Raw genomic sequence first — 27,145 nt, 5'->3', positions numbered from 1 at the left:
GGAAGAGGGATGGGGGGGTTAACGTTCTCAAAGTCTTGGGACTTGAGAGCAATGTTTTATCATTAGCACACAATCATAATGGTGTCGAGAGATTTTGTGGGGGGGGAGGCTAGAGGTGGCTAGAGGGTTTGAGGGGGTTACTCAAGTCAAGAGGCTCCTTTAGCCAAGGGGGCCTTCTGCATTAAGATAGTATAATATGGGGCTTCTACTTAGAACAAACGCGTGAGTTCACTTTGCACTAGGACAAATCAGCCTCCCACTCAACACATGCTGACAATTGGTAGTGAATTTCAGTATAGCGGCATATACTTAGACAACATGTGCTGTGCGAAGTTAGCCTTCGCAGCAACCCTTGAGATTTAATAAGTGTTGCACATGCGCAACATAGGTTAGTTTTGGAGATGTTAATGACACCCGGGGGCAACTAACAGTGTTGCCATAAAACAACAACAATAAATTAATGGAACGAAAAGGGTGTCTGATGATGATGTTGTGATAAGATTCACTACATAGTGTCAGTATTAATCCAACCATTCAACCCTTGCTGACAGCTGGAAGTGAGTCTCGATATGGTTGGAGTCGAGTGGAGCCTAACAACATCTTTGCAACTTCAACACTTTGAGGCGAGTTGGTAACGAATTCATGAATGCTTGAATAGATACAAAGGACCTTAGCTTTTGAGAAATTCGCACGCTTTATTGCTATTACTCTATCGAACACGTTGTCAAACAACAGACAATAAAACCAACGAATTATTGATACATTAAAAAGCAAAGCACATAAATCAACCCGAATTAAAATATAGAAAAGAATTATGTTTTATAGGTAAGTTACTGGCGACAGTGCTTCTCATAACTTTAATTTTCATTCATAAACATCTGAATATGAATGGAAGTTAATGGGAAGTAACGTAGAGTAGAGAAAAGCATTGGCGTCAGTAACTATTGATCTACAGCACTACCACCTAAATCTACACAAGTAAATCTAGGTGGTAGTGCCTACAGTCTCTATTTTCCTTGTCTATAAGCAGCTATCGATAAAGAGAAATTTCTATTTCATGACAGGCCAATAATAACATATTACAATACCAGTGCTCATTTTCAAGAAGTAATGAATGAAAGCTGTCTCCTCAGTGGTATTGATTCATTCCCCACCAGATCTCTTGAATGTGTGTAGAAAATCCAGCCAGCCATTATACATCGTAGAGATCTCGGCTATCACAGTCGGGTTATTATATTCATTGTTCTATAAAAAGCAAATAGCAAACAATAAAATTGTAGCTACTATTTGTTAATAACACACACATTGTTCAAGGTGACATATTCAATATTGATCATATAATTGATGAATAGTCAGTCTTCAAACAGAAAGTAGACACTATCCATTAGGTGTCTTGATAAGTTACTATTCGTTAGTATCCATTCTATTCATATTCTATTGATACACTTTGGATTATCTTGATTTATGTTCGCTTTACACTCACTGACGTAAAAACCTGATGTTTAGAGGTAGAATTAACCCTCCAAACAAAGAAATCAATTCAAATTGAGCACCTTATAAGTCGAAGAGACCCAGTTATTCGATTTTTAGTCTCATTTTGTCATGTAGTGGATTTATTGTGGAATGTGGTTTGCCAAGTGCATGCGTAGAAATTATCGTAGATTTATTACTATGTACGAGATCGAGGAATTTGTACTGTGTTTATTTGTTGTAGTTTCTCTGTATGGAGATAAATCGTGAGTATAACAATTTTCAAAGTTCAATATTCTGTCATGATTTGTTTGATCTATTATTGGATAGAGCATGTATAACATTTATTATATAAATAGTGTGATAGAGGAAATCAATGAGTGTGGTAGTGTGTAAAGGTATACATGATATATTTTCTACTCTTTCTGTTCCAGATGTGGATTCGATGTGAACCTTTTGTAAGTTACATGATTTTTTTTTGATTATTACTTATTGAAAAATAGTACTGTATGTTTCCAAATTTTATCAAGATTCCTATTCCATCAGCACACATATACTGTACAAAATAATAATAATAATATTCGAGTGACCTGGCTGGCTCAGGTCTGGTGTCAGAGTTTTCATGTCGCAACTGATCAATTTCAGGGCCTCTGACATGACCTAACGACTGCTTTTTAGGCAGCCGGGACCGACAGTTAACGTGTTCATCCGAAACACTGTACAAAGAAACGCAATGTTTCACAATGGAACGAAGTTCAGTAAGATTATGTAATACGTTGATAATAAGATTAAGCTATAATTTCAATATACAGAGTGAGTCATATGTATGGGAACCCTTCAATAAGTTGAAGACTGATGTAGATATTATACTGTAACTCTAAGGATAAGTTATTGGTCGAATAGGTACTCCACCTTTTGACGTACAACTAAATTTCAACCCCTCATAAGGGGGTGACTTAGGGGTTGTAACTCAAATATTTCAAATGTAAAAACTCATTGAGTGGTACATCATTTTAAAGGCCTTTTTATAATAAGAAATATGGCATCAACAAAATTGTTCTATGATATTATCTGTATCCAAAGTGGCGGCTGATTGAAGTTTTAGTTTTTAAATACCGACGTATCGCTGAGGATGATGCTCACACGAGCTCCAGGCTTGTGCATAGGTAATAAGACGAATGGTGATTAGAGATTAGTAGACCTAAGCTTTAGTTTTGAACCACCTCTTATGAATAATAATGTGAATTTCTGTTTTCTTTCACTGTTTTGTAGTTTTGACAAAATATTAAATGCTTTTTTATAAGTAGTGGGAGCGTAGACCCGCTTTTCTTACTTACAGGGTAAGTTCAGACGTCAAAGAATGTATTGGTTTGTATATTTTTCATTACATTCAGTGCTCAATTTGCATTCTCAATGCTGAATTGTTTCAATTTTCAGAAGTGATCCTGTGATATCAGCAGCAAATGTTGAAGCTGCCAATACCGAATCGAATAATGTGTGAGTGAATAATTTATTATTTCATGAGTTCATTAAGATAGGAATTAATAGAAATTTCAAGGATAAATCTATAGAAAAATATGGCAATAATCATTTAATTTATTGTGAATATTTCTCAAACTATTGAACTTGTTAGAAAATTCAAATACCTGAATTTTTGAATTAGCGAAGCGAATTCTATGTTTCAAGTCAATCGGCGTTTGTCTGTTTGTTTGTTTGTACCGCAGTTACAGTCGCAGTTATGGTCCGATTTGGATAAAATTTGGTATACAAGTACTTTGAAACAAGGCGCGGAACAGAAACATATTCATTTACAATATTTTTAAATTCATCCCCATTTCAAGATGGCGAATTTTCAACATGTGATACATGAAATAATATCGCTTTGAAGAGCTGAGAAGAATGAGCCCAATTTGAACCTGGTCTGATAAAGTATTGAAAAGTTAGGTTGATTTTTAGGGTAAAATTTTCGAATAAAGTGCCGCCATCTTGAAACGAGGATGAATTGACATTTTTTGAATACATACGTTTCTGCGCCTTGTTTCAAAGTACTTGTATACCAAATTTTATCCAAATCGGACTATAACTGCGACTGTAACTGCGGTACAAACAAACAAACAGACAAACGCCGATTGACTTGAAACATAGAATTCGCTTCGCTCATTCAATAAAAAGTTATTTGATCAACTGTTCTAGCACACTTGAAATTTGGACAATATGAATGTCAACAATGCTTGTCGTCATCGACTTCAGGAGTTTATGCACAAACGAAAATGCACCTTATTAGCGAGCGCCAAGATTCTATATTACAACTTCCATCACTAAATGTTACTACTTTTTACTTTCCACTTACTTCTTACTAGGCCTACTACTACTACTACTACTACAACTTCTATAACTAATACTAAGTAGTATACTACTACTACTACCATCACTACTTACTAGTTACCTTTACATCACACCAAACTTACCTGATGATGAGAAACATGATCATTTGTATTCAATCAATTCAAGAAAAAATCATTATTTGACTTTCTTGAATTTTTTGTCAACCACTTAAGCGGAAATATTGATTCAATCAACATGCTATTATCAAACGCTAACATTTCTATAAATGTTCAGGGTTTATGTACTTGAAAGATGTATTTCTATTTTTCTTTATTTTCTTAGGCTTAATCCAGTAGCCAAAACAATGACCAATGATGGGGAGTTGATATCTACGCCTGATGTAACGTGAGTTCTAATACTGTACAAAGAATAAAATTCCTCTATATATGCATAAATTAAATGCTAGCTGGAATGTTCAAATCTGGCTAGTTCAGTCTACAGTTACTATAGAAACTGTATCATTGACATAGTAAATAATGTAGTTCAGACTAGTTTTTTCCGAAACCACGTATTGGAAAATTCTCCTTATTACTTTAATGAAGCTCGGATCTGGACTTTTCTAGTTTTGGTGCCAGTTCAGCTAAAACTGATGCTTGATAGTATTATTATTATTTTTTTGTATGAGATGGTAACAAAATCAAATTCGCATGCGTTTGGCGGGACTTGAACACACTATTGTAGTCTACCTGCATCAGAGGTTGAAAGTGTAAGTGTTGATAACACACTTTATCATCTCACTTATAAACTTATACCTACCTATCTCATAGACAATTGTAGTGGAAATGGCAAGTTACTGGCGGTTAGTTCTTTTTATTACTTCACTCTTTATCAACTTCCATTCAGACGGATATTAATTTGATGAATGGAATGAATTGATGGAAATGACGTAGTGGAAAGTAGGCCTACTGGCCGCCAGCATCCTTACGCCTCTCCTTTCCCAGTCTATAAGCCGCTTCCTTTTTGAATTTTCCAGCAGTAATAGCTCTAATGATAATCAGTGGAGTATCCAGTGGGGATACATCCCCATATACACCCCCCCCCATAAATGGAACCTGAATTTTTTGTGGCTGGATCAGCCACAAAAATTAGCATATAATACCATATTTTCGGTATATTGTACTATGTAAGTCAAGAAATATACAGGGTGTTTCAGAAGTAGTGTCGAGAATTTTAGGGTATTGTACCTGGATGCTAGGAGACTACAAATGTCATATTTGAAGTGTCCAAAACTCAGCGGTTATCCTTATAGCTGCCATTTTGTTTTTTTCACTTAAAAATTTTTATCTCAAGAACGAAATGTTGTATTGATCTGAAATTTGGCATGAATATTTATGCTATAAAGACTCAACTATAAAAAATAAAAAAAAATTTTTCGTTGAAATTTTTCAAAATGGCGGCCATTTTAAATTTTTGATGGCGAATATCTCGAAAACCGTTAATTTTACAGAAAATTTACAAGAGACAAAAAAGTTGGCAAATTTTTTCACGATTCCAATGATACCTAATTTATTAAGATTGGTCGAAGAATAACAGAGAAATTAATTTTTTTCGTACTGCATGCATGACCACTTTTCACCATTTAAAGATCAATATTAATTTTTTTTATAATTTCATGAAAACCGTTCTTATTACAGAAATATACAAGAATAACTTTCCTCCAAATTTTATTTTACATTGAAAAATATTAATTTCACTCAAATCGGTTCACTGATACTAATGCAGCAATTGCTCAAAATGCCGTCCTTCAACTTGATTACACAGTCTGCACCTTTCAATCATGGACCGTCGAACTGCTATAAAAGCATTTTCATCATCTTGAATGGCACCTGCTGCAGCAACCACTCTTGCCACAAGGTCTTCTTCGTTTTCTACTGGCGTGCTGTAAACAAGGTCTTTCATATGGCCCCAGAAAAAAAAATCTAAAGGGTTGAGGTCAGGTGAACGTGCGGGCCACGGTACTGGTCCACCCCGCCCAATCCACCGCTGACGATAGGTCATGTTCAGAAAGTCCGTAACAACATTTCCGAAATGAGCAGGGGCACCATCATGTTGAAACCAAATATTATATCTGTTTGCAAGAGGCACATCTTCCAAAAGTTCTGGTAGTATGTCTCTTAAAAAAGTAATGTACGTGGGAGAATTCAGACGATTAGGAAGAATGTATGGTCCAATCACGCGATTACCTAAGATACCCGTCCAAACATTCAGCGAAAATCTATGCTGATAACCACGCACTTTGACCTCATGAGGATTGTCTAAGGCCCAGACGTGACTGTTGCGAGAGTTGAAGATTCCTTCTCTTGTAAAGCTGGACTCATCGGTAAATAACACATTTTCTAGAAAATTTGGTTGGATAATGTCTTGCTGAAGAAACCAACGGGCACAGTTTACTCTTGGCTCATAGTCGCGTTCAACCAATGAGTGAACTTTTTGAAAGCGGAAGGGGTGAAGTCTTTCCTTGTTTAGTACACGCCACACAGAAGAAGCACTTGAATTGATTTGCTTTGCAACTGCTCTCGTACTCGTTCTAGGATTGGAATCGAATTTCTGCAATACTTCCTCTTCAAAAGCAACATTTCGAACTGCTCGAGGCCTACCAGCAATTACCCTGTTCCGTTCAAATGAACCAACTTCTCTCAGCCGATTGTGAGTTCTTGTGAACACCTTGTCGGAAGGGAGACGGCGGTTTGGAAATGCAGCTGCATACATTCTTCTTGCTTCGGTCGCATTGCCAAGAGCTGCTCCATACATGAAGTGAATATCGGTGTACTCCAGCGAACTAAATTCCATTACAATAATTAAATATTTGTGTAGAAGCAACGTAAGAAAATATTGAAACTGGAAATTTAAGATGGAAATAAGACCTAGGAAACGTGAGACTAAGAAATAGGAAGCACTACGTCTGGTTCTTTACTTTTAATGAAACAACAATACTTCTACAAGACAAACATTATCATCTGAAAACCATTGTAAAATTATCTGTTTGCCCATATGGAGCCATACCGAGTTTCAAAGCTTCATCTTAAATACATCTGGAATTAAAAAATTAATATTGATCTTTAAATGGTGAAAAGTGGTCATGCATGCAGTACGAAAAAAATTAATTTCTCTGTTATTCTTCGACCAATCTTAATAAATTAGGTATCATTGGAATCGTGAAAAAATTTGCCAACTTTTTGTCTCTTGTAAATTTCCTTTAAAATGGACGGTTTTCGAGATATTCGCCATCAAAAATTTAAAATGGCCGCCATTTTGAAAAATTTCAACGAAAAATTTTTTTTTTATTTTTTATAGTTGAGTCTTTATAGCATAAATATTCTTGCCAAATTTCAGATCAATACAACATTTCGTTCTTGAGATAAAAATTTTTAAGTGAAAAAAACAAAATGGCAGCTATAAGGATAACCGCTGAGTTTTGGACACTTCAAATATGACATTTGTAGTCTCCTAGCATCCACGTACAATACCCTAAAATTCTCGACACTACTTCTGAAACACCCTGTATAAGGGAAAAGAAAATAGCACTGCAATAGCAATGATAATAATAATGAGATATTTTCTTAAAGACATCATTGTGAGTGGTCTAGTGCGTAGGGACTAGATAGCAGAGGATAGAGAAACTACAGATAACACTTCAAAGTTCACCTTTATATCACTTTTTACCATCAATTATATATAGAAATTCAATATAGCTTATATTGCTCTACTTGATCATAGTTTATTCAGTTTCATGCAAATCCTTAAACAAAGCTCCAACAGCTTCTTCTAGAGAGAGTACCTCGAAAATTTCACAGTTATGATGAACGGGCGTAGTTTCTACTGTGGACAGGAGGGACAAATCCCTCTAATATTTGAAAAAAGGTTTTATCCCCCCCCCCCAGCTCGGGTGAAAAAACAAGTATATTAATTTGAAAAAAATTCTTAATCAAGTTAAAACTAGACCTATAAAGTTGGTTGAAATAGTGCTTTATCGGAGCCAAAATTTAAGCATTCTAGCTTGTTATCAGAATAATAATGAGTAGGCCTTCTACAAAATCACTATTTTTTTTAAACAATTGAATGACAAATAAAATTCTACTCCATTCCATTCTAATTGTTATTTAATCAAAAACCAATAGGCCTATGAAATTTTCAAATCGAAAATCGAAATAATGAGTGACCTAATGATCACCAAAATAACTTAACTGGAATGTTTTTTTTTTGGAAATTGCGTAAAATCGCATCATATTGGAGGTATATTTCCAAAATTTTCCGGGGGAGGGCCCCCGAACTCTCTTTGGTGGGTGGTATTCCATACCCCTCACACCCCCCCCGATGTCTGCCTCAAAGTTTAAGAGCTTTCTACTCTAATTTTAAAACCGAACCCGAATCCCGAATTTTTTTCTGCTACGCCACTGAGATAACTGTAGTGTTGTATAATTTATCAAGAAGGCACCTAGTAAAATCAAGTTATATTTTAATAATCTTGGGACGTAACAGAGATAGAATAATCAGCATATTATGAATCAACGTTACTAAGGGGCACATAAAGACACACCAAGGGTTCAAAATAAAGTTAGTAGATGAATAATCATAAAAGACCATCTTGATCAGCCATCAACAGTAATCAAGATTGTCTTCTATTTTAATTACTGAAGCAAAGTGCATATACCCTATTCTCAACCCGTGAACCACCTATGTAAGTTACTCATACCTTCATGTAAGTTAGCTTTGGCGTTAAAATTGCATTATCATGACTGAACTTTACCACATTAGACTGGCTTTCTTAGCTAATGTTGCTTATGTGTGTGAGGGTATATTTGAGTGTATATTATGCTTCATTTGTGAGTGGGTAAATGAGTGAGCTGCTAGTATATAGACCACCATTCTCTCTCTCCTCTCTCTCAAACACTCACCCTCTTTCCCACTTTATCTCTTTCTTCTCATACTTTCTCAAGCTTTCTCTCACTCACTCACTCTCTCTCTCTCTCACACACACACACTTATTCTCTTAAACGCTCTCTCTCACACTCTCTCTTTCTCACTCACTCTCTCTTTCTCACTCACTCTCTCTCTCTCGCTCACTCTCTCTCTCTTTCTCTCCCCTCTCTCTCAAACACTCACACTCTTTCCCACTTTATCTCTTTCTTCTCATACTTTGTCAAACTTTCTCTCACTCTCTCTCTCTGAGTGTGTCACTGTCTCTCCCACTCTACCTCCTCTACCTTTCTACCTCTTACTTATATTCTCTCACACTCTCTCTCTTTCTCTCACTGTAACAAGCTGTTTCTCTCTGTTCCAGGCCCTGGAGCCCTCTTACCATGAATTATGGAAATTACCCTCCTCAAGTAGGCAATTAATAACAATTATCATTGTGACATGAAATTGTAATACTTGGACAATGTCTCTAACTGGGATTACATATTCAGTGAGACTGAGATTACCTAGTGGAATATTTTAGCCAAGATGAAGATCGGATGGTATTTTGGAAGAAACAATAAATTAGATAAAGCTAATGTACCCAGAATACATGTATTCTAGGTTCCTTGGATCAAACTATTTCTAATCAATAGTAATTAGCAATGACAAGAAAATAGTCTTTTCTTGATAAGTTTAAGTTTTACATGAAAAAGATTGGTAATTTGGTATAGAATTTCTAATTTTGAAACATTTGTACTTTGTGGTGTAAGATCTGGATGTGTTTCAAGCCACTGGAACTCATATTCATATACATGTAACAGCATCAAGGTATACTGAGAATAAGGCATCGTGTCTTGAAACGCGTCCGGACTTCAAACAATACAAAATTATGTGAGTGGTCATCTCTTGTAGAAGTTGGAATGTTGCTTTTGATTGGAATACATTCATTCCAATTAATAATATCAGCTATCTTGGAATCTTCTACAACTGAGAGTAAAACTAGCAAAAAATCCTCCTCTTTTGTCAATATTTGCAGTAGCAGAAGTCTTCAAGGTATTTTATACCGATTGATTAGCATATCGATTAAAATTTTGTTAGTAATAAATATATTACTTATAATTATATTTAAATTTTTAATACATAATCAAGTACTTGATAACAATCAAATTTATGTTTTTTGACAAAAAATTCACATCATATTATACAAAATCATGCATAAAATTTAAATCTATTTAAAAATAATATTCTAGAATCTTATCTCAATATAATTAGAAAGAAAATGAAATCGTTCAGATAATGCAATGATAATGCTTGGAGACAGTTATGGTAAAGAATATTTCACGAAATATTTCTCACTAGCTGGCCCGGCGAACTTCGTACCGCCAAATAGTTAATGCATCTCATGACAAACTCTAGCTGGATGCACACCTGAGGAGGCGCTATGCAGCATTTTGCATCCAGGTGCTCCTTGCTTATTGGTTTGAATGGAAGAACTCACACTCACTGAACGTGGAACGGTGTGATAAGACAATCTCCATAAGATCAACACTTTGTATCACCAAGCCACGCCTCCTCAGGTGTGCTTAGCCTTAGCTTATACGATGCACTATATTTTTATGAAAATTGTCCAACAATCAGTATGTACATTTACATCTCAATATGGACTTCCTACTTGCTTAGTTAGTTGTGCAGCAGTTTGTATTTTCAGTTATAGTTGAATGCAGCTTTTGCTGGGAATTGAATGGTATATCTCCTTGCTGCTGATTTTCCCATGCATATTCTAAATTTACAGCATTTCGAGTTCTATGACCCAAGTTTGGACGTCGTTCGTACCGCGGCATTATTAAGAATTAAAATTTTGTGAATCAGTGGAATGAAAATTGAAAAACAGATCTACCGACGGCTGTTGGATAACGCAATGATTATAACAGCTAATTTTTATTTCTGTGTATGGCTAGCTTACAAACTTTCTCCCATAAGGATCACATACAAACTTTGAAGGACCGTAGAAAAAAGTCCTGAAGTCGGATTATAAATTCTATTGGCCATAAACCGGGTCCTAAACATAACGAACAAAACTAAAAAAATCATCAAATTCGGTGCACACATAAAAAAGTTATTGAATGTCAAAATTTGAGGCTCGATTTTTATCTGTATATAGATTAAAGATTAGATCATGCTTTGTCAAAGTTTTATCAAAATTATGCATTAAGTGGAATAATGAAGGAAAGATAGCATAAAATAACATGAGAAGATATGCAATGGTATGGGCCTAAAGAGCGTTTATGTTTTAAAATGTTTCTGTTTGTTCAAGCTAATAGTCCAAGAGGTTTTTTTTTGTAAATCTAAGACGCAGATAGTCTTCATACGATTAATACACTCTTAATGCCCGGCCAAGCCAGTACCAAACTATAGTTTGTATAATTATGTAATAAGAGAGAATAGGTTGTGTTTGTTCGTGTGTTCGTGAGTTCGTTTGTTCGCATCAAAACATGTCAACTTGTGGATTGCATACCGGAAAAACGGGAATGATTTAGATCTCCAAATTTTGCACATAGATTCTAAAAATATCAATCTCATGCACCTGGAAGCCCAAATTTCGATTTTCCTTCTAGATTTTTCAGAATTAATCTTCAAATTTCATCCATGCTACCTTACATGAAGTTCCATACGTCATAGGCTACATTGTTGTAGCCCAGAAGTGTGTTTTTTTATGAGGAGGTTATAATGCTGTTACAAGACAATCATTTTCGAACGTAGCCGTGTAGCTGCTAACTTTCTCGCCTTCACCACCCATTTATATTTTAACACAAAAAAGTTTCCAGCATGTCGAAAATTTCATGTTTTCTGCTCGAAATGTCTTGACATTGACGAACATAATCATTAATTGAAAAATAACTATAGGTCGGATAAAAATTATCCAGACAACAATAGAAAGGACACATTCTCCCCGTTAATTTTAAATAAAATTACTACGCGTTTCAACGCCCCACGATTCTGGGAGAAGTGATATTCAAAAGAAAAACAAATTTTCACGTTGTTTCGAATTTTATCATAAAAGTTGGATTTCTTTTTAATCTTTCAACCCTGGATCTTTTCTAGCACTACTAGGATATCGGGGATGATATTCTACATCAAATTCTGACGTTGATTTGGAAATTTGAAATAGTTGCAATTTTACACGATTTGGCAACCCTGTAATTTCTTGGGATGGAGGGCCAAGTCCCAACTTATTTTACACAAACTATAATAATCGACAGTAATCAGTTAAAAAAAATTGGCTTTTATTTTAGAACATAGACGCTCCATGTCATAGGATATCTCCTTATGCATTTTTTCTCTAAATATTCATCAGAAAGTATTTGCAATCTATTGCTCAATTAAAGAAAATGCAATAAATGGAGCAGTCGCAAATGACTTATTATGCTATCACTTGCAACAACTAATTAACAAATACTCAATCAGCCGTAATTATTTTAAGAAGTACTTTATCAAATTAATTATTTCACTTGATAAGTACACGTGCTAATCATCTAGATTTGAGCTCTATTGTAATTACTGATTTTTTTGTTTAATTCGAAGTTGTTGGAATGCTAACAAAATATGCTCAACTCATTTGTGTTTTGATTTTTGAATGTTCTATAGCTGTTTTGATTTTTGTTTGTGAGGCGTTACCCTGGGAGCAGAGTAGTTCCGACTCACTGAAGCTTGTCATTGTTGTAAGTATCATGAATCATATACCGTACTTTGATATTTTACAAAACATATTTAGGCTTAGTTAACACCGAATCATGCGAAATTTTGAATTCCTGGAAATCAATTCAAACTGCAAAATTCAATAATCCCGTACCATAATATGGTACGGGATTGTTAAGCAAGTTAAAAAAATAGTAGCCTTTATTTATTTAATCAGTAATATTTCAGAAAACAAGAAAACCTTATAATACTATATGCCTTCTACTATCTCTCTCAATTAATTTTAATGTATGGATTGACAACTGACTGTGTATTCTAATATTCAGTAGCAACTGATATACGCAGTAGTAGAGTTTTTATGTGTTATATTGAGTACTGGACAGGTCATAGCATAAGGCAACAATAACTTACCATTATTGTGGTAGTATGCCATAAAAGATTTGACAATTCTCATAAAATGGATAGTAACAAATCAATAGAGATATGAAACGATTATCAAATCGGAGAGAACGTGATCTCTTTGGAAACACCAGGGAACTGAATATTTCACTGCCTTCAAATTTATAAACTTACTAAAATCAGAATAAAAATCCTACAAGAATTACCAGTTGAAAAAAACAAGATTTTGAGAGGTATCGAAGGAGTAGCCTACTTGATTCTGTATTGAAAACAGGATAAATACTGTACTTAATACGAGGAATAAACTGGACACATAATTTATAGGAACTCCAAATCATTCAAATTAGTATATCATGCATTATTGTGTAGAAACGATTCATTCAAAACGTTCTCTGTCACTTTCATGTGTTTGATCCACGGGGTGATCCACCCAACAATTTATTTTCAAATAAAACTCAAGATGAATATGAATGGAGAAATTTCTAGGATACTCACAAAAATAATTACACAAAAAATTTTATTATGGGTTTATAGGTACATCGACATGGAGAACGTACTCCGACACGTTTATATAAGAATGATCCCTATTCGAATGTGGAGAAATACTGGCCTGAAGGCCTGGGGCAGTTGACTACGGTGAGTTGACAGAAAAAATGAATACCTTATTTGAAAAAAATGTAATGAATTATCAATTGAAATGTGACTTGGGAACAATAATTATTACACAATTGGTAACTGAATACAGCATGAGATTTATCTTACAAAAATTCTTGTGATTACAATACGCGCAAGTATTGTACCGTACGAGTTTATGTAGATTGAGAACAAAATAAATGGTTGCGTTTATTCAAACACATTATGTTACCAGACTGTGCTATAGAACTAAACAGATTCTATATAAGTTTTGAATAACTAAAATACCTCGATCAATGATAATTCCCAACTGATATTATCTGAATTTAGGAGTTTTGAGGAATTTTAAAGAGGTAGGCCTACCTATATTAAACTGTAGCCTACTGGTTTTGTAGTAGTCTCAAGATCTGGTTTCTAGGACACTTATCAAATCTAATGAACCATTGAATCTACTGTTCATTAGATTTCGTCATATAAAAAAACATTCATTGTAGTATTTCAGATGATTAATGGGCTCGCCTGTTTTCCTCTTCCAATACCAGTATTATTTCAAGTGAAAAGTGATTCTCTACAAATAAATAATTGCGCTTTCAGGCTGGGAAATCCCAAATGTACAAAGTAGGACAACTGCTTCGTAAGCGATACTTCAAACACATCCCCAAGTTCTCAGTGGACACGGTGCGGGTTTTCAGCAGTGATGCAGACCGATGCCTGATGAGTGCTGGCACGCTATTGGCTGGCATGTTTCCACCAACCACAGACCAGCAGTGGACCACAGACATCAACTGGCAGCCAATCCCGATTCATACTTCTCCCAAGGCCTTGGATGCGGTCAGAAATTGTCAAATAATTATTACATAGTTCAGCCTCCGTTTAACACATTTTATTACAGTCGATCAAAGTGTGGAATTTCCGTAGGTGTAACGACTTTCTTCATCCTGAGAAAATTAGCTGAAAAATACCCAATCACCGGTGAACCTCTATGAAACGATATTAATTTGTTGTTGCTGTTTCTTAGCACTACAGCCCTGGGTGGGCCGTGGCTTCCTCCGTCACTCGCCTCCACTCGTTCCGGTCATTCGCCATCCTTCTCCATCCACGAATCCCGATTCTATTCGGATCTCTTTCAACATCTTGCAGCCACCTTCTCCTGGGTCTCCCTCTTCTTCTTACTTGGAAAATTTCACCCTCAAGCAGTTGTCTATGGAGTCTGTTCTGCTCCATTCTCCAGACGTGTCCCAGCCAGCTGATTCTTCGTGATTTGATGAAACGAACTATGTCCTGGTTTTGGAGGATATTGTTTATCTCTCTGTTGCTTCTTATTCTACATGTTTCATCTTGCCGAACTGGTCCAAAAATTCTTCAGATGATTTTCCTTTCAAAGACTCTAAGTGCGGATATATCGGCTACAGTGAATGTCCATGCTTCGCTGCCATATGTAACTACTGGCCTGATTACTGTTTTATAGAGTTTTATTTTAGTGTCACGTGTTATCAGCTTGGACTTAATTATTTTAACATTTGCAAAATATGCTCTATTACCACTGATTATTCGTTTGTTTATTTCTTCAGACATTTCATTTTCTACATTCAGCTCTGTGCCTAGGTAAACGAAACTGCTCACATTTTCAAACAAGAACTGTCCTATCCTAACTGGTTCGTTTCTTCTTCTTCGGGCCTGCGCACTTGACATTAGCATATACTTAGTCTTAGATTCGTTCACCTTAAGTCCTAGTGGCTTTCCTTCCTGCTCTATCTTTAAAAACGTCTCCATAATTGTAGCCAGATTCCGGGTCACCAACAAGATATCGTCAGCATAGGCATGAATTTTCTTTGATTTATATATCATTGTGCCTCTTGGGTCCATCTCCCGCATGACCTTGCTCAAAGCCAAGTTAAAGAGAACAGCTGACAGGGCATCTCCCTGTCTGACGCCCTTGACAATGTCAGAACTTCGGCTCAACTTTCCTGCCACTAGAACCCTAGCTTGAGTTCTCATAAATGTCATTTTTGTCAGCGTTATAAGCTTCTTTGGCAAACCATAGCTCTCAAGTGCATCTAGCAGCTTATTCCTATGTATTGAGTCGAATGCTTGCTTATAATCAATAAATAGCATGTGTAGATCTATGTTTAACTCATAACTTTTTTCCATTGTTTGTCTCACATTGAATATCTGATCAGTGGTACTTTTTCCAGGTCTAAAGCCGCACTGGTATTCTCCTATAATATTCTCCGCATAAGCACTTATTCTTTGCAGGAGGACTGAGGTGAAGACACATTTTTAAGAGTGTAATGCCTCGATAATTTTTACAATCTAGTTTGTCCCCTTTCTTCAGTATTGGGCATATAAGTTCATTGTTCCATTCTGAGGGCATTGTCTCTCTTTCCCATATCATCATTATCAATTTATGGAGCATGCTGTTCAATTTTTCCCGCCATACTTCCATAGTTCAGCTGGTATGACATCACCACCGGGAGCCCTATTGCTACTTTGCCTCCTAACGGCCTGCTCCACTTCCTCTAGCGTTTGACTTTCCACTTCAATTTCGGCAGTTTGGTACTTTGGTGCCCACTCCTCATTCACCTCGTCATCTCCACGAAGAATCTCTTCAAAGAGCTCAGCCCATCTGTTCAGAACCTCACCTTCCTCTGTCAGAAGAGAGCCATTCTCACCCTTGCATATATTGATTCTTGGCTGGAATCCCTTACTCAACTTTCTTACTGCTTTGTAGAATTTTCTAACCTCATTTTGACTTCTCAGCCTCTCTATTTTCTCCATCTCTTTCTTCAGCATATTCCTATCTATTGAGTCGAATGCTTGCTTATAATCAATAAATAGCATGTGTAGATCTATGTTAAACTCATAACTTTTTTCCATTGTCTGTCTCACATTGAATATCTGATCAATGGTACTTCTTCCAGGTCTAAAGCCGCACTGGTATTCTCCTATAATATTCTCCGCATAAGCACTTATTCTCTGCAGGAGGACTGAGGTGAAGATTTTGTATGCCACATTTAAGAGTGTAATGCCTCGATAATTTTTACAATCTAGTTTGTCCTCTTTCTTCAGTATTGGGCATATAAGTTCATTGTTCCATTCTGAGGGCATTGTCTCTCTTTCCCATATCATCATTATCAATTTATGGAGCATGCTGTTCAATTTTTTCCGCCATACTTCCATGGTTCAGCTGGTATGACATCACCACCGGGAGCCCTATTGCTACTTTGCCTCCTAACGGCCTGCTCCACTTCCTCTAGCGTTGGGCGGTCCACTCGGCAGTTTGGTACTTTGGTGCCCACTCCTCATTCACCTCGTCATCTCCACCAAGAATCTCTTCAAAGAGCTCAGCCCATCTGTTCAGAACCTCACCTTCCTCTGTCAGAAGAGAGCCATTCTCACCCTTGCATATATTGATTCTTGGCTGGAATCCCTTACTCAACTTTCTTACTGCTTCGTAGAATTTTCTAACCTCATTTTGACTTCTCAGCCTCTCTATTTTCTCCATCTCTTTCTTCAGAAAATCCCTTTTCTTATATCAGATGAGTTTCTTTGCTTCTCTTCTGCTTTCTTTATACTTTTCATGAGCAAGTCTTGTTTTCTCTGCATTGCAACCAGTCTGTCTTGATTTCTAATTTCCACTGCTTGTAGACATTCATCATCAAACCATTCAGCATTTTTGACCTTTTTCTTTTTTCCGATCACTTTTTTTGCCGCATCTTTGATTACATTACTCATGTCAGACCATGTCACATCTATATCCATATCCATTCTTTCATTGTTTTCAAAATGCCTCTTCAATTCTTTTTGGTATTCATTCCTTTTCCCTCCATCTTCTAGCTTTTCCAGGTCCCATTTCTCTCTTCTAGGTCCACTCTGATTCCCTACTAGCGATATCCTCTCCAGTATCATAGCTCTGACCAAAAAGTGGTCCGACTCACAGCTTGGGCCTCTCAGTGTTCTCACATCCAGTAGAGATGTAGTTTGCCTTTTAGACACCAGAATGTGGTCGATCTGGTTAGTATTTTGGGTTCCAGGCACCTTCCATGTTCCTATATGTATTTTTTTGTGCTGGAACTTGGTACTTGCAACGAAAAGATCTTGTTCTGCTGCAAACTGTGCTAGATATCTTCCATTTCCATTTGTTTCATCATGCATTGAGCACCTTCCTGCTATTCCTGCCAGGAAATCTCCCTTCCCTAATTTTCATTGAAGTCTCCTGTTGCAAGTAACATGTCATGCCTTGATACCCTTTCGCACAGTTTGCTCATATTGTCATAAAAAGCATTCTTGTCTTCATCTGGTGCTTCATTCGTGGGTGCATATGCCGATATAATATATATATTCCTGAAGCGCCCCTTCAATGTAATTCTACATAATCTTTCATCACATGGCTCAAAAGAAATGAAGCTGCTTCTGACGTTTGCATTTATGAGGAACCCTGTTCCTGCTTGCCCCGTTCTCTTGTCTGGACTGCTATAGAAGAGAGAATATCCTTTCTTATCGATTCTTCCATTCCCACACCACCGAGTCTCTTGTAGTGCTAAAACATCAATCTTAAACTTTTCACACTCATTTGCTATCTCTGTCATCTTACTAGGCTACAGGATTGTCCTAACATTCCATGTTGCTACATTCAATACATACTTCCGTTTTGTTTTCCTTAGTCCGTTTCTTTTTCCTTTATAATTTTCCGAAATTCCGTCCGACATCCGAGGCTTGTTTGAAGGATTCACAGCAAACTTGAATTTTTACTGGGTGGAGCAGCTAACACCACGCCAAACCCCCAACCTGGAGGACCAGGGACGTTTGTTTAGAGTCGCCTTCTCCTAGGCACTTGCTTTCGCTGCAGCTTTCAGAGTGTAACCTATCCTGGATTTCATTTGGAATTACTCCCTAGGCTCATCCGCCCTCTCCGCCGTTGGGATTGCTCCTCATCCGCCTTCGAGACCGTTGGCCGGTTTGCTAGTTTTGGTCCGCCCCGGCTATTTGATTTTACCGGTACCACCCATATCTGGGAGGCATTCCCCTATCCGCCACCTGGGGAGGCGCCCGATGGAGGACTAGCAACCCCTCACGGAAACGGTATTGATTGTCTAGGGAAAAATTCTGTGTTCAAGGAGTTTTTTTATCGAGAGGTTGTTATTTCAAGAATATGGCTACCACTTCTTATATTATATGTGGTCTATATTGAATGAATTCAACCAAATATAGTAAGCCTACCTACCATATGCGAGTTAGTATTGCGGATGAACACGAGTAGCCTAAATTAATAAAGTATTAGGCTTACTAGATAGACTGGACGTTTGGGAATAATAGAAGTGTTTCTGTAGCTATGTAGGCTATATTGAGTTATGCAACTAGATCAGTGGACGTAGGCTACCTGGTCTAGGCCTATAATATGCACCTTTTTGTTAATGATGTCTGTTCTGGAAGTTTATAGCTTATGCGCTACATGCCGTTATTGTGTTTCTTCTCACGTGCTTTATATTTGGACTATCATTTGATATTTGGGTTTCAAGGTCTGTGATGGGTCCAAGTTTCTTTTCTACCCATAGTGGACAGAGCAACAGGTTGTTGGAGAGGTTCAGCTATTGTTACCAGGTCTATGAATGCCTATTGTTGGTGGCTAGTATGAAAGTTGTACCCGAAGGTAATTTGTCATCTAAAGAGACCACGATTTCGAGTAATGTGGAGTAATGGGCTATTGGCAAGTGGACCTATGGATTTAAAAGTTTGAGGACTATATTATTACTAGTGCTATCACAAAGCCCCCCCACTCACTGATACGAAATTACACAGCTTACGAAATAAAATATACCGTTATTTTATATTTATTATGATTAAGACGATTACTAACTATGCTTTTGAGTTGATTCTTTATTAGTGAGGACTGTAAGCGAATCATGATTTATTTCCACGGGAACGATTGAAGCTCCCCTAAATAATATGTGAATGTTGTAGCTAGAATACACTAATAATTCAATTTTCATATTAGATTTGAAAATGGATTGTTTTCTTCAATACAGAGTTACGTCTAGTAATCTACGTTTAGACATCTGATGGGTCCACAAAATATCTACTCCAAAACGTGCGCTCTATAGTCAACAGCAACAAGGAAGGCTCAAAATCAATAGAATGGTCGAACTTTCAAACTGTTATAGAACAATTAAAAAAGGATAAAGGAAGAATAATATTGTCACCTTTATAAACAATAGGACAACCCTTTCTTATCCTATCAACCTGTTGCACTGTCTACCTTCAGGTAGGAAAAACAATCTCTGGACCAACCAGAGACCTCGAAGCCGATATTTGTGATGAAAATACCTACCATATTCTTTGCAGATTAACGGGAAAGCAAAGTGCCCGAGATTCGAAGAAGAACTATCCAGAGTTGAGAAACAAATTGACGCAAACCTCTCAGATTCTCTAAAAGATTTGTACAATTATCTGACAACAAACTCAGGAACAAAGGTTTCCAAGATGAAAGATGTGAGGCGTCTCCATTCAACACTTAAAAGTGAGGTAATTTAAACTTAGTGAATTAAACTTGGAATCACAATGATATACAGAAGTTGAAATTTTGAGAAAATGCAATTGGGAAAGATAATTAATTACGGTATTCAGCATCATTGCTTGGTAAGATACTGCAAAAATCCCCAAGATTTATTTATTTGCTCATTCGTATTGTCAATTTTAACTGAAAAAAATATACAATATTATACTACAGGCTCATCGAACGGTACGTCATACTTCAAGATAACAATTTTTATTTTATAATTATTTGGGGGAATGCCTTTCATAATTTGAATAAAAATACGGTAGCATAAAAACATTCTCCAGTTTTCTGAAGCCATACCTTTCCTCAGGACATGAAAGGCTACACCCTTCCTGAATGGACAGATGCCGTTTTCCCAGATAAGACGAGGAAAATTGTGCAGCTGAGTATAGCAACTAACACTTGGACTACTTTGCTCAAGAGGCTAAGAGGTGGTGAGTGTTTTAATCATACAATTATATAAATTATTTAAATATGAAGGGAAATCTATCATGAAAAAATATATAAGGATAGAATGGAAAATTACTACACAATGAAAATAATGAAAAATGTCCCTGAAAAAAGTCCAATAGATTGAGAATTGGATTAGAGGCTTTATTACCATAACCATGAAAAGTAAATAATAAAATAATATGGTATTAAAAAAATTGTTTGTGAATACGTCTCTCCAATCCAAATAGACATAAATTAATGATTCTCCTTCTCATTATAACCATTCATTTATTATACATCCTAGTATTACACTAGAGAGACTTGCAAACTAAGTAAAATCTTTTACAAAAACGAAGATTATCTGTAATAAAATTTGATGTTCACAGGTCGAGTTGCAGATTCGACCTTGGTTTGGAGTAAAGAAAAGCCAAGATCCAAATAATATGTTTTTCGAATAACTATTATTGAATAGAATAGAATCTACATGGATATATCCATATTTGTATTGTACGCTACTACAGAGGAACTAGAATTTTTTACAGAGCCTATTTTACAGAGGTATGAGTCATCAACGCCAAATAGAAAGTAAAATTGAAGAGTTTTATCATTTTTATATTTTATTTCTCTGAATTATTATATCGAAATTTGTCGCTTTTCATTCTTCAAGGGCCACTTCTGAAGGAGATCCTCAATAACCTCAAGTCTAAATCCAGCGGAAAAGCTCAAGAAAAACTTTTCTTCTACTCCATACATGATACCGGTATCGTCAGCCTGTATCGGACTCTGGGATTTAAAAAAATGATACTACCTGAATATGGAGCAACTTTCATTTTTGAACTTCACCAAATTGGTCAGGAGTATTTTGTCAAAGTAAGTTCTCATATTCAATATATCATCTATTTATATTGGTTTAATAGCCCTACACATATAACAGTTATTTATTGAATTGAGAATATATTTAATGATGTAGGCAGTAAACTTGAACATAGACTTTTACACTATGAACAAAGATATTGTGGAATTCCTTCATATTGAGGTGAAAAAAACGATATCAGCTCCACATATTTATTTGAGACAAAATTTAGTTTCAATGCACTAAGGCATCATCTTCAGTGGTCTTTTTTTTAGCTAACCAAATATATTATGTGGAACTGACAATATCGTTTTTATTCCACCTTAATTACTTATGACTTCTGCAAATGCAAATGAGGAGAATTATTTCTAGCTACTTATTATTTAAAAGGCTTAAGGGTAATTGATTGCATATTATTTTTATTTTCTCTCAATCATTACAATGTATTCAGTACTAGCATTCAATAAGTGCACACATTTATTAATAATCATTGTTTACAGGGCACAGTAATGACCAATTTACATTGAATTTACAAAATTTTATTGATTAATTGAGAATTGGGTGATGAGTCTAAATTTGTGTCTCTGACTGAGACACACTAAATACTTTGCTTCAATTATGCAAAATGGTAACCTAATGAACGGTTGTTTGGTTGTGAAAATGTCAAGGGTTTCTATCAATGTATATTTTCTTCAATATCACCTTCACAGCTAATTACTCATTACAATGTAAGGAATAAGTGGTAGTAACAATTATTGCGAGTCATATGTATATCAATACAGATTATAAAACAAATGTAAAACTTTTATCAGGTCGTAGAATATAATTTTCTGTAATACAATAAACACAATATATGCTGTATTTTCTAGTTACCTACTTAACTTACTTACTCAACTAATATTGATTTTATTTATTGACGAACTATCAAGGCCCCGGGCTATAAATGGGCAGACTGGGCTTTCGCCCAGGGCACCAAATTTTTGAGGGCGCTAATAAGAGATGATGAAAATAACTTAACTGAAAAATATCTGACACAAAATTTTCAAAAAAAACAGAATATGTAAATATAATACAGGCTACTGGAAATGTAAAATGTGAATAGTAAGAAACATGAGAATCATTAGCTGATATCTCTTTTGAAAATTCAACTGATAAGATTTGAATACCATACTCTGCTCTTGTTCAAAAAGAGTCACAGAAAGATGCCATATACCACAAGCTGCGAACAAACTTTATGCCTATCCTACCCTAATGATATAAGAAGTGGATTTGAAAGTGAATGTCAGCACTTCAAAATGTTTGGAGAACAGGAAGAATTTGATGGAATTCATGACGTGTTTGAATAAATTATAGAACATGAATTGAAATTTACTCTCTCAAATCTTGAAGTAGCTGTTACAATATTTTCCTAAACAGAGCAGATACTAATTGCTCTGCAGAGAGAGGATTTTCCGCTTTGAATCGTCTGAAAAATGTTAAGAGGTCTACAGTTTTGTGTTTGAAGGACATGATATTGTTATTTCTTGTTATTCACTCCATAAGATATAAGTGACATAGATTATCTTTGCTTTTACATTGTAGTAATAATAAGGGGGCGCGCCAGTAGAGCATTAGCCCAGGGCTTCACCTAAGCCTGGAACTATTAATTCCAATAAAATTATTTCAAATTATATTCTGTTAAAACTTATTCAATTTACAGATGTTTTACCTGGCTGAAACGTACTCAGAGAAAATCAAGGAGCTGAAATTCCCTTTCTGTGAAACACTCTGTCCTATGGAGAAATTGCTGAAAGCCACAGAGCCAGTGGTGCCACAAGACTGGAATCAGGAGTGCCAAATCAACAAAATATAATATTGTAACAATAAAACTTACTCTCTATAGAGAGATTCCCTTCAAACTGACAACATTATATACATTATCAAATTTCTAAGTCTTACGTCCTCACCAACAATCAGATCGAATGCTAAAAGTTTCACGACTAAAATTGGTCTAGAATGGAAAAAAATGAATTGAATTGTGAATAATAGCAAAAAAACATGAAAAACATTTCATGCTGTGTGAATGCTAAGAATGAAAAAAATAGTTGGTTTTTACAAGCTTTGCTTTATCATGAAAAATACAGTAGGCCTACTTTACAGCATTGTAAGGATACAGCATTGTATCCTTATGAAGTGACTTTTGTCAATGCAATTATTTTGTTTGTGACAATAAAACATTCTTGATTCTTGATTCATTGGATATAAATTTTCTCATGAATCAATATTAACTATTCAATTTTATTAATGTAACAATATTATAATTTTCATAAAACTAGATAGGTACTATGGATAATGGGGAATCAACCAGTGATTCAGTGATTGTATGAAAGCCATGTTTCTAGAGTTTGACGTAACAATATGTGATTAAAAAATCTAATGTAATATCGAAAATTGTGGAGTAAGTAAACGAGTATCAGGTAATCGAGTCTTGGTAATATAGTCTAAGCTACGTACATTATTTATTAAGATTATGACTTTACTAATAGCTGTTATTCAATTTGTCAAGAGATATTTTGAAGAAGACAATAATAATAGAATCAGAAAATTAATGTGAAAACATGAAGATAGTAATATACATGAAAAATTATTTAAAATTTTCTAAAGAATATCAATCAATTGAAAAGATTGTTCACATAACAAGTTCTACCATAATAAATGGTGAAAATAAACTAATTTCCAATTCAATTAAAGACAATTTGGTTAATTTTGAATGTCAAGTTACATTGAGATCTTGGGAATTTCCTAGCATAGGAAAATGTTTGCAGATATTTCATAAGGGTGATGTTTATAACATTGTTATGGTATGATTTGATATAAATGAATTCAGAAGTACAAGTACATCTTGGATAACTGCAGATTGCTAACAAGTCGGAGTTTTATCATAGAAATCATTAGCTTATACTATTTTTCTATACTATTTCTTATACTATTTTTATATCATGTTTGGATGAATTCCCAATATACTATATTCATCCTATTCGCGTTATTTACCATCAATAAGTGGTCTTATTTTTGAATGTAGTTATTGTAGTAATTTACAAATTGCAGTAAAAGTAGGAGAGGATCACTTTCAGATAAGTAGAATATAAATATTATATAGTCTATGTCACAACTTCATCCCAAGGAAATGAAGCATATAAAGAGAAAATAAATTGCTTCCATGATAATCAAGTCATACTTTATAATGGCATTAATTCCATGAATTTGGTCAAATTTATAATTAATTAGTTCAGATTGTATTAAATTGCAATGTGGCATTAAACAGTAAAAATATATGATTCAAATGAGATTACTAGCCAGATATGTTATAAGGAACTCTTTCTAGCATGATATAAGACAATTAAGTGATTTTTTTTCTAATTGAATTGATTTTAGAGGTAAATTTGTTCAAAATACGAAAAATTACAAAAAAATCCTCATTTCCTAAAAATTTATACTATTTCATCAACCTGGAGGAAACCAGCCAACAAAGTTTCATTATGATAACACATATTTTTGATAATTTTGATCAATTTCTGAAGGGTTCCTATTTGAGAAAGAAATTTTCTGACTAGTGTCTAATAGATTATTATTTTCTTGCAGTCTACGAATACAAGACAGCTTAGTTTTATTGTGTTATATGGCTTTCCGCAAACCATTTTAAGCCTCACCTCAATATGCGCCACTATCTTATCTCTAGGCATTACAGACTTACTTCATTCACAAACAACCTTGCCCTATTAAAATTTCTCATTTTGCCATGTGTTGAACATTGTGTATTACATACACCTTCTCAAGTACCGGTAATGGAAGGATTCAAAAGGAAGCTCTCCGATTGGCTGATTATCAGCTGATTAGGTTGGCGTTCTGGAATCAGCTGATAATCAGTCAATCGAAGAGTTTCCTGTCCTACCGACTCGTCCACCGCCAATGCAAAAACGCCTGAAAAAACGCTTTATGTGACTAGGCCCTTATAATAGAGAAAGATAACCTATATTTGATCATTGATAATAAACAAAGAGGAAAAAGGGAGACTTAATATAAATTCAAAAGATAAAGATAATACGGTAGGTATAGAAGATTTTGTAACTTACAATAACATTGTTGCTGTATCTCCTGTTAATGAATCGGTCTACAGATGCTCTTTTAAAGCAATCTCATTATTTTCTTTAAAATCAATTATTTCTTTATTTTCTCATAATTCTTTCTCGATCAATCAAAATTTTTTATTCACAATACTAACAGTTGAGGGTCCTGCCAAACCCAAAGGTTTTTCGGGGGGTGCCCAGTTACAGGAAAACAATGAGTTACAAAAGATAAATAAACTTAGACAAAATAAATATTACACTTCAATGATTTTAAGTAAAAATGAAAGAAAGCTAATACAAAATGCAAAAATAAAATAAGAAATATACATCAGATTTTGATACAGAATTAATAGAAAAAGGGATAAAATGAGAATTCATTAAAAAGTAATGAAATAGTAAGGAAAAGGGAAAAATTGTTTTACACAAGTAATAGTACATTTTTATCGTTGAGGCAGGCGGCAGTGACAATAAAAGGAAAATTCTAAAACTTCAGCCAGCAAAAATTGAAAAATTCTAATAATGTAAGCATATTTTGTCATTTTTTAACTTGACGTTTCTTAAATTATGTGTACGTTTGTAATATTATTAGTTTTATAAATTGATTGTGCTACTGTTATTATTGAGATACAACATTACATCCTTCTTAGAGAATTCACGAATATTTGGAGGTAGTCTGTTAAATAAGTAGGGAATTACATAATGTAGGGATCTTCTACCATGAATATTATTGAATCTGGGTACTACATAATATATTGAGGAGATCTTAAATAATTGTAGGGTGAGGGAATAGCAAGGAGTCTATAGTATAAATTTTCTTCGTGGAGTATTACAATTTTGAAAAGTTAGAAATGTTTGGGCGGTAAGGTATGATAGAATATTTGTAAGCTATGTACGTGGGTGAATGGATCAATATTATTAACATAAGGAATTCTGGTAGTTATACATTTTAATGTTGTTAATTGTATTCGTTCAATTCTTTCATGATAATTCTTCTATTTCATAGGAAATAGTTTCATTTTGAAGTGAATCACACTAGAGACCTCCAAGACCTGTAAGAGTAAAATCTGCTCTACTTCCTACTCTACTTCTTACGTTATACTACTACCATAGAGAAACAATAGCGTAAGTAGATGTCCCATGGTATAGAGAATTTATGTCGCAACTTTTACTGTTATCTCAAGCCGATTACTGTCGATTATTGTCAATTTTTACTGTTTTGTTGGTCTACTATTCAAAGATTTGAGCCAGCTGGTGACAGGGCGATAACGCTGGAGACACACGAGGTCTGCTAACTCTTCAAAGTGAATCATTTAATAGAATCAACAGTTTGCAATTGGATAATCACATTTTCTCGAATTTCGAGCTTATTTTAAATTTTAGGTGAAAATGTTACTGAACATTAGTTGTAGAGATTCTCATGCTCAATCTTTTCCACTCAAAATTTTTTGTTTAAATTGTATCTGACACCTGATAATTGATAATCTAAAATCAAACTTTGCATAGATGGGGCGGAGCTCCTGAAATTTTTACAGATATGGGACTTGTGGCAGTTGATAGAGCTTATCGATGACTATTGTAGATGTAACTTTAATCAAAATCGTTGGAGCCGTTTTCGAGAAAATCGCAAAAAACCCTGTTTTTGACAACATTTTCGTCATTTTAGCCGCCATCTTGAATCGCATTTGATCGAAATTGTTTGTGTCTGATCCTTATATT

At 35.1% G+C, this 27,145-nt stretch overlaps 2 protein-coding genes across 3 annotated transcripts in view; one reads left to right on the top strand and one right to left on the bottom strand.

The window, feature by feature from the left end:
- Positions 1-1,507: 1,507 nt before the first annotated feature.
- LOC111051094 (prostatic acid phosphatase) overlaps positions 1,508-27,145 on the top strand; it is a 34,990-nt gene continuing 9,352 nt past the window's right edge. The window contains exons 1-12 of one of the 2 annotated variants that reach the window (XM_039432814.1): positions 1,508-1,736; positions 1,905-1,928; positions 2,908-2,967; positions 4,138-4,200; positions 9,137-9,182; positions 12,423-12,473; positions 13,384-13,485; positions 14,077-14,313; positions 19,825-20,004; positions 20,349-20,472; positions 21,138-21,340; positions 23,023-23,250. In XM_039432814.1, the coding sequence (XP_039288748.1) occupies positions 1,624-1,736; positions 1,905-1,928; positions 2,908-2,967; positions 4,138-4,200; positions 9,137-9,182; positions 12,423-12,473; positions 13,384-13,485; positions 14,077-14,313; positions 19,825-20,004; positions 20,349-20,472; positions 21,138-21,340; positions 23,023-23,175 (1,356 nt within the window). In that variant the 5' untranslated portion in view covers positions 1,508-1,623 and the 3' untranslated portion in view covers positions 23,176-23,250. Of the gene's footprint in view, positions 1,737-1,904; positions 1,929-2,907; positions 2,968-4,137; positions 4,201-9,136; positions 9,183-12,422; positions 12,474-13,383; positions 13,486-14,076; positions 14,314-19,824; positions 20,005-20,348; positions 20,473-21,137; positions 21,341-23,022; positions 23,251-27,145 lie in introns of those variants that run through there. The other variant, XM_039432813.1, reaches the window with a different exon arrangement.
- LOC111052254 (striatin-interacting protein 1) overlaps positions 25,373-27,145 on the bottom strand; it is a 37,544-nt gene continuing 35,771 nt past the window's right edge. Inside the window, exon 15 of the mRNA XM_039432812.1 lies at positions 25,373-25,454. Within this exon, the coding sequence (XP_039288746.1) occupies positions 25,388-25,454 (67 nt within the window). The 3' untranslated portion in view covers positions 25,373-25,387. The remainder of the gene's footprint in view (positions 25,455-27,145) is intronic.

The sequence above is a fragment of the Nilaparvata lugens genome, chromosome 7 (genome assembly GCF_014356525.2).
Source record: "Nilaparvata lugens isolate BPH chromosome 7, ASM1435652v1, whole genome shotgun sequence".
NCBI lineage: Eukaryota > Metazoa > Arthropoda > Insecta > Hemiptera > Delphacidae > Nilaparvata > Nilaparvata lugens.
This window is presented reverse-complemented; position numbering and strand designations above follow the sequence as displayed.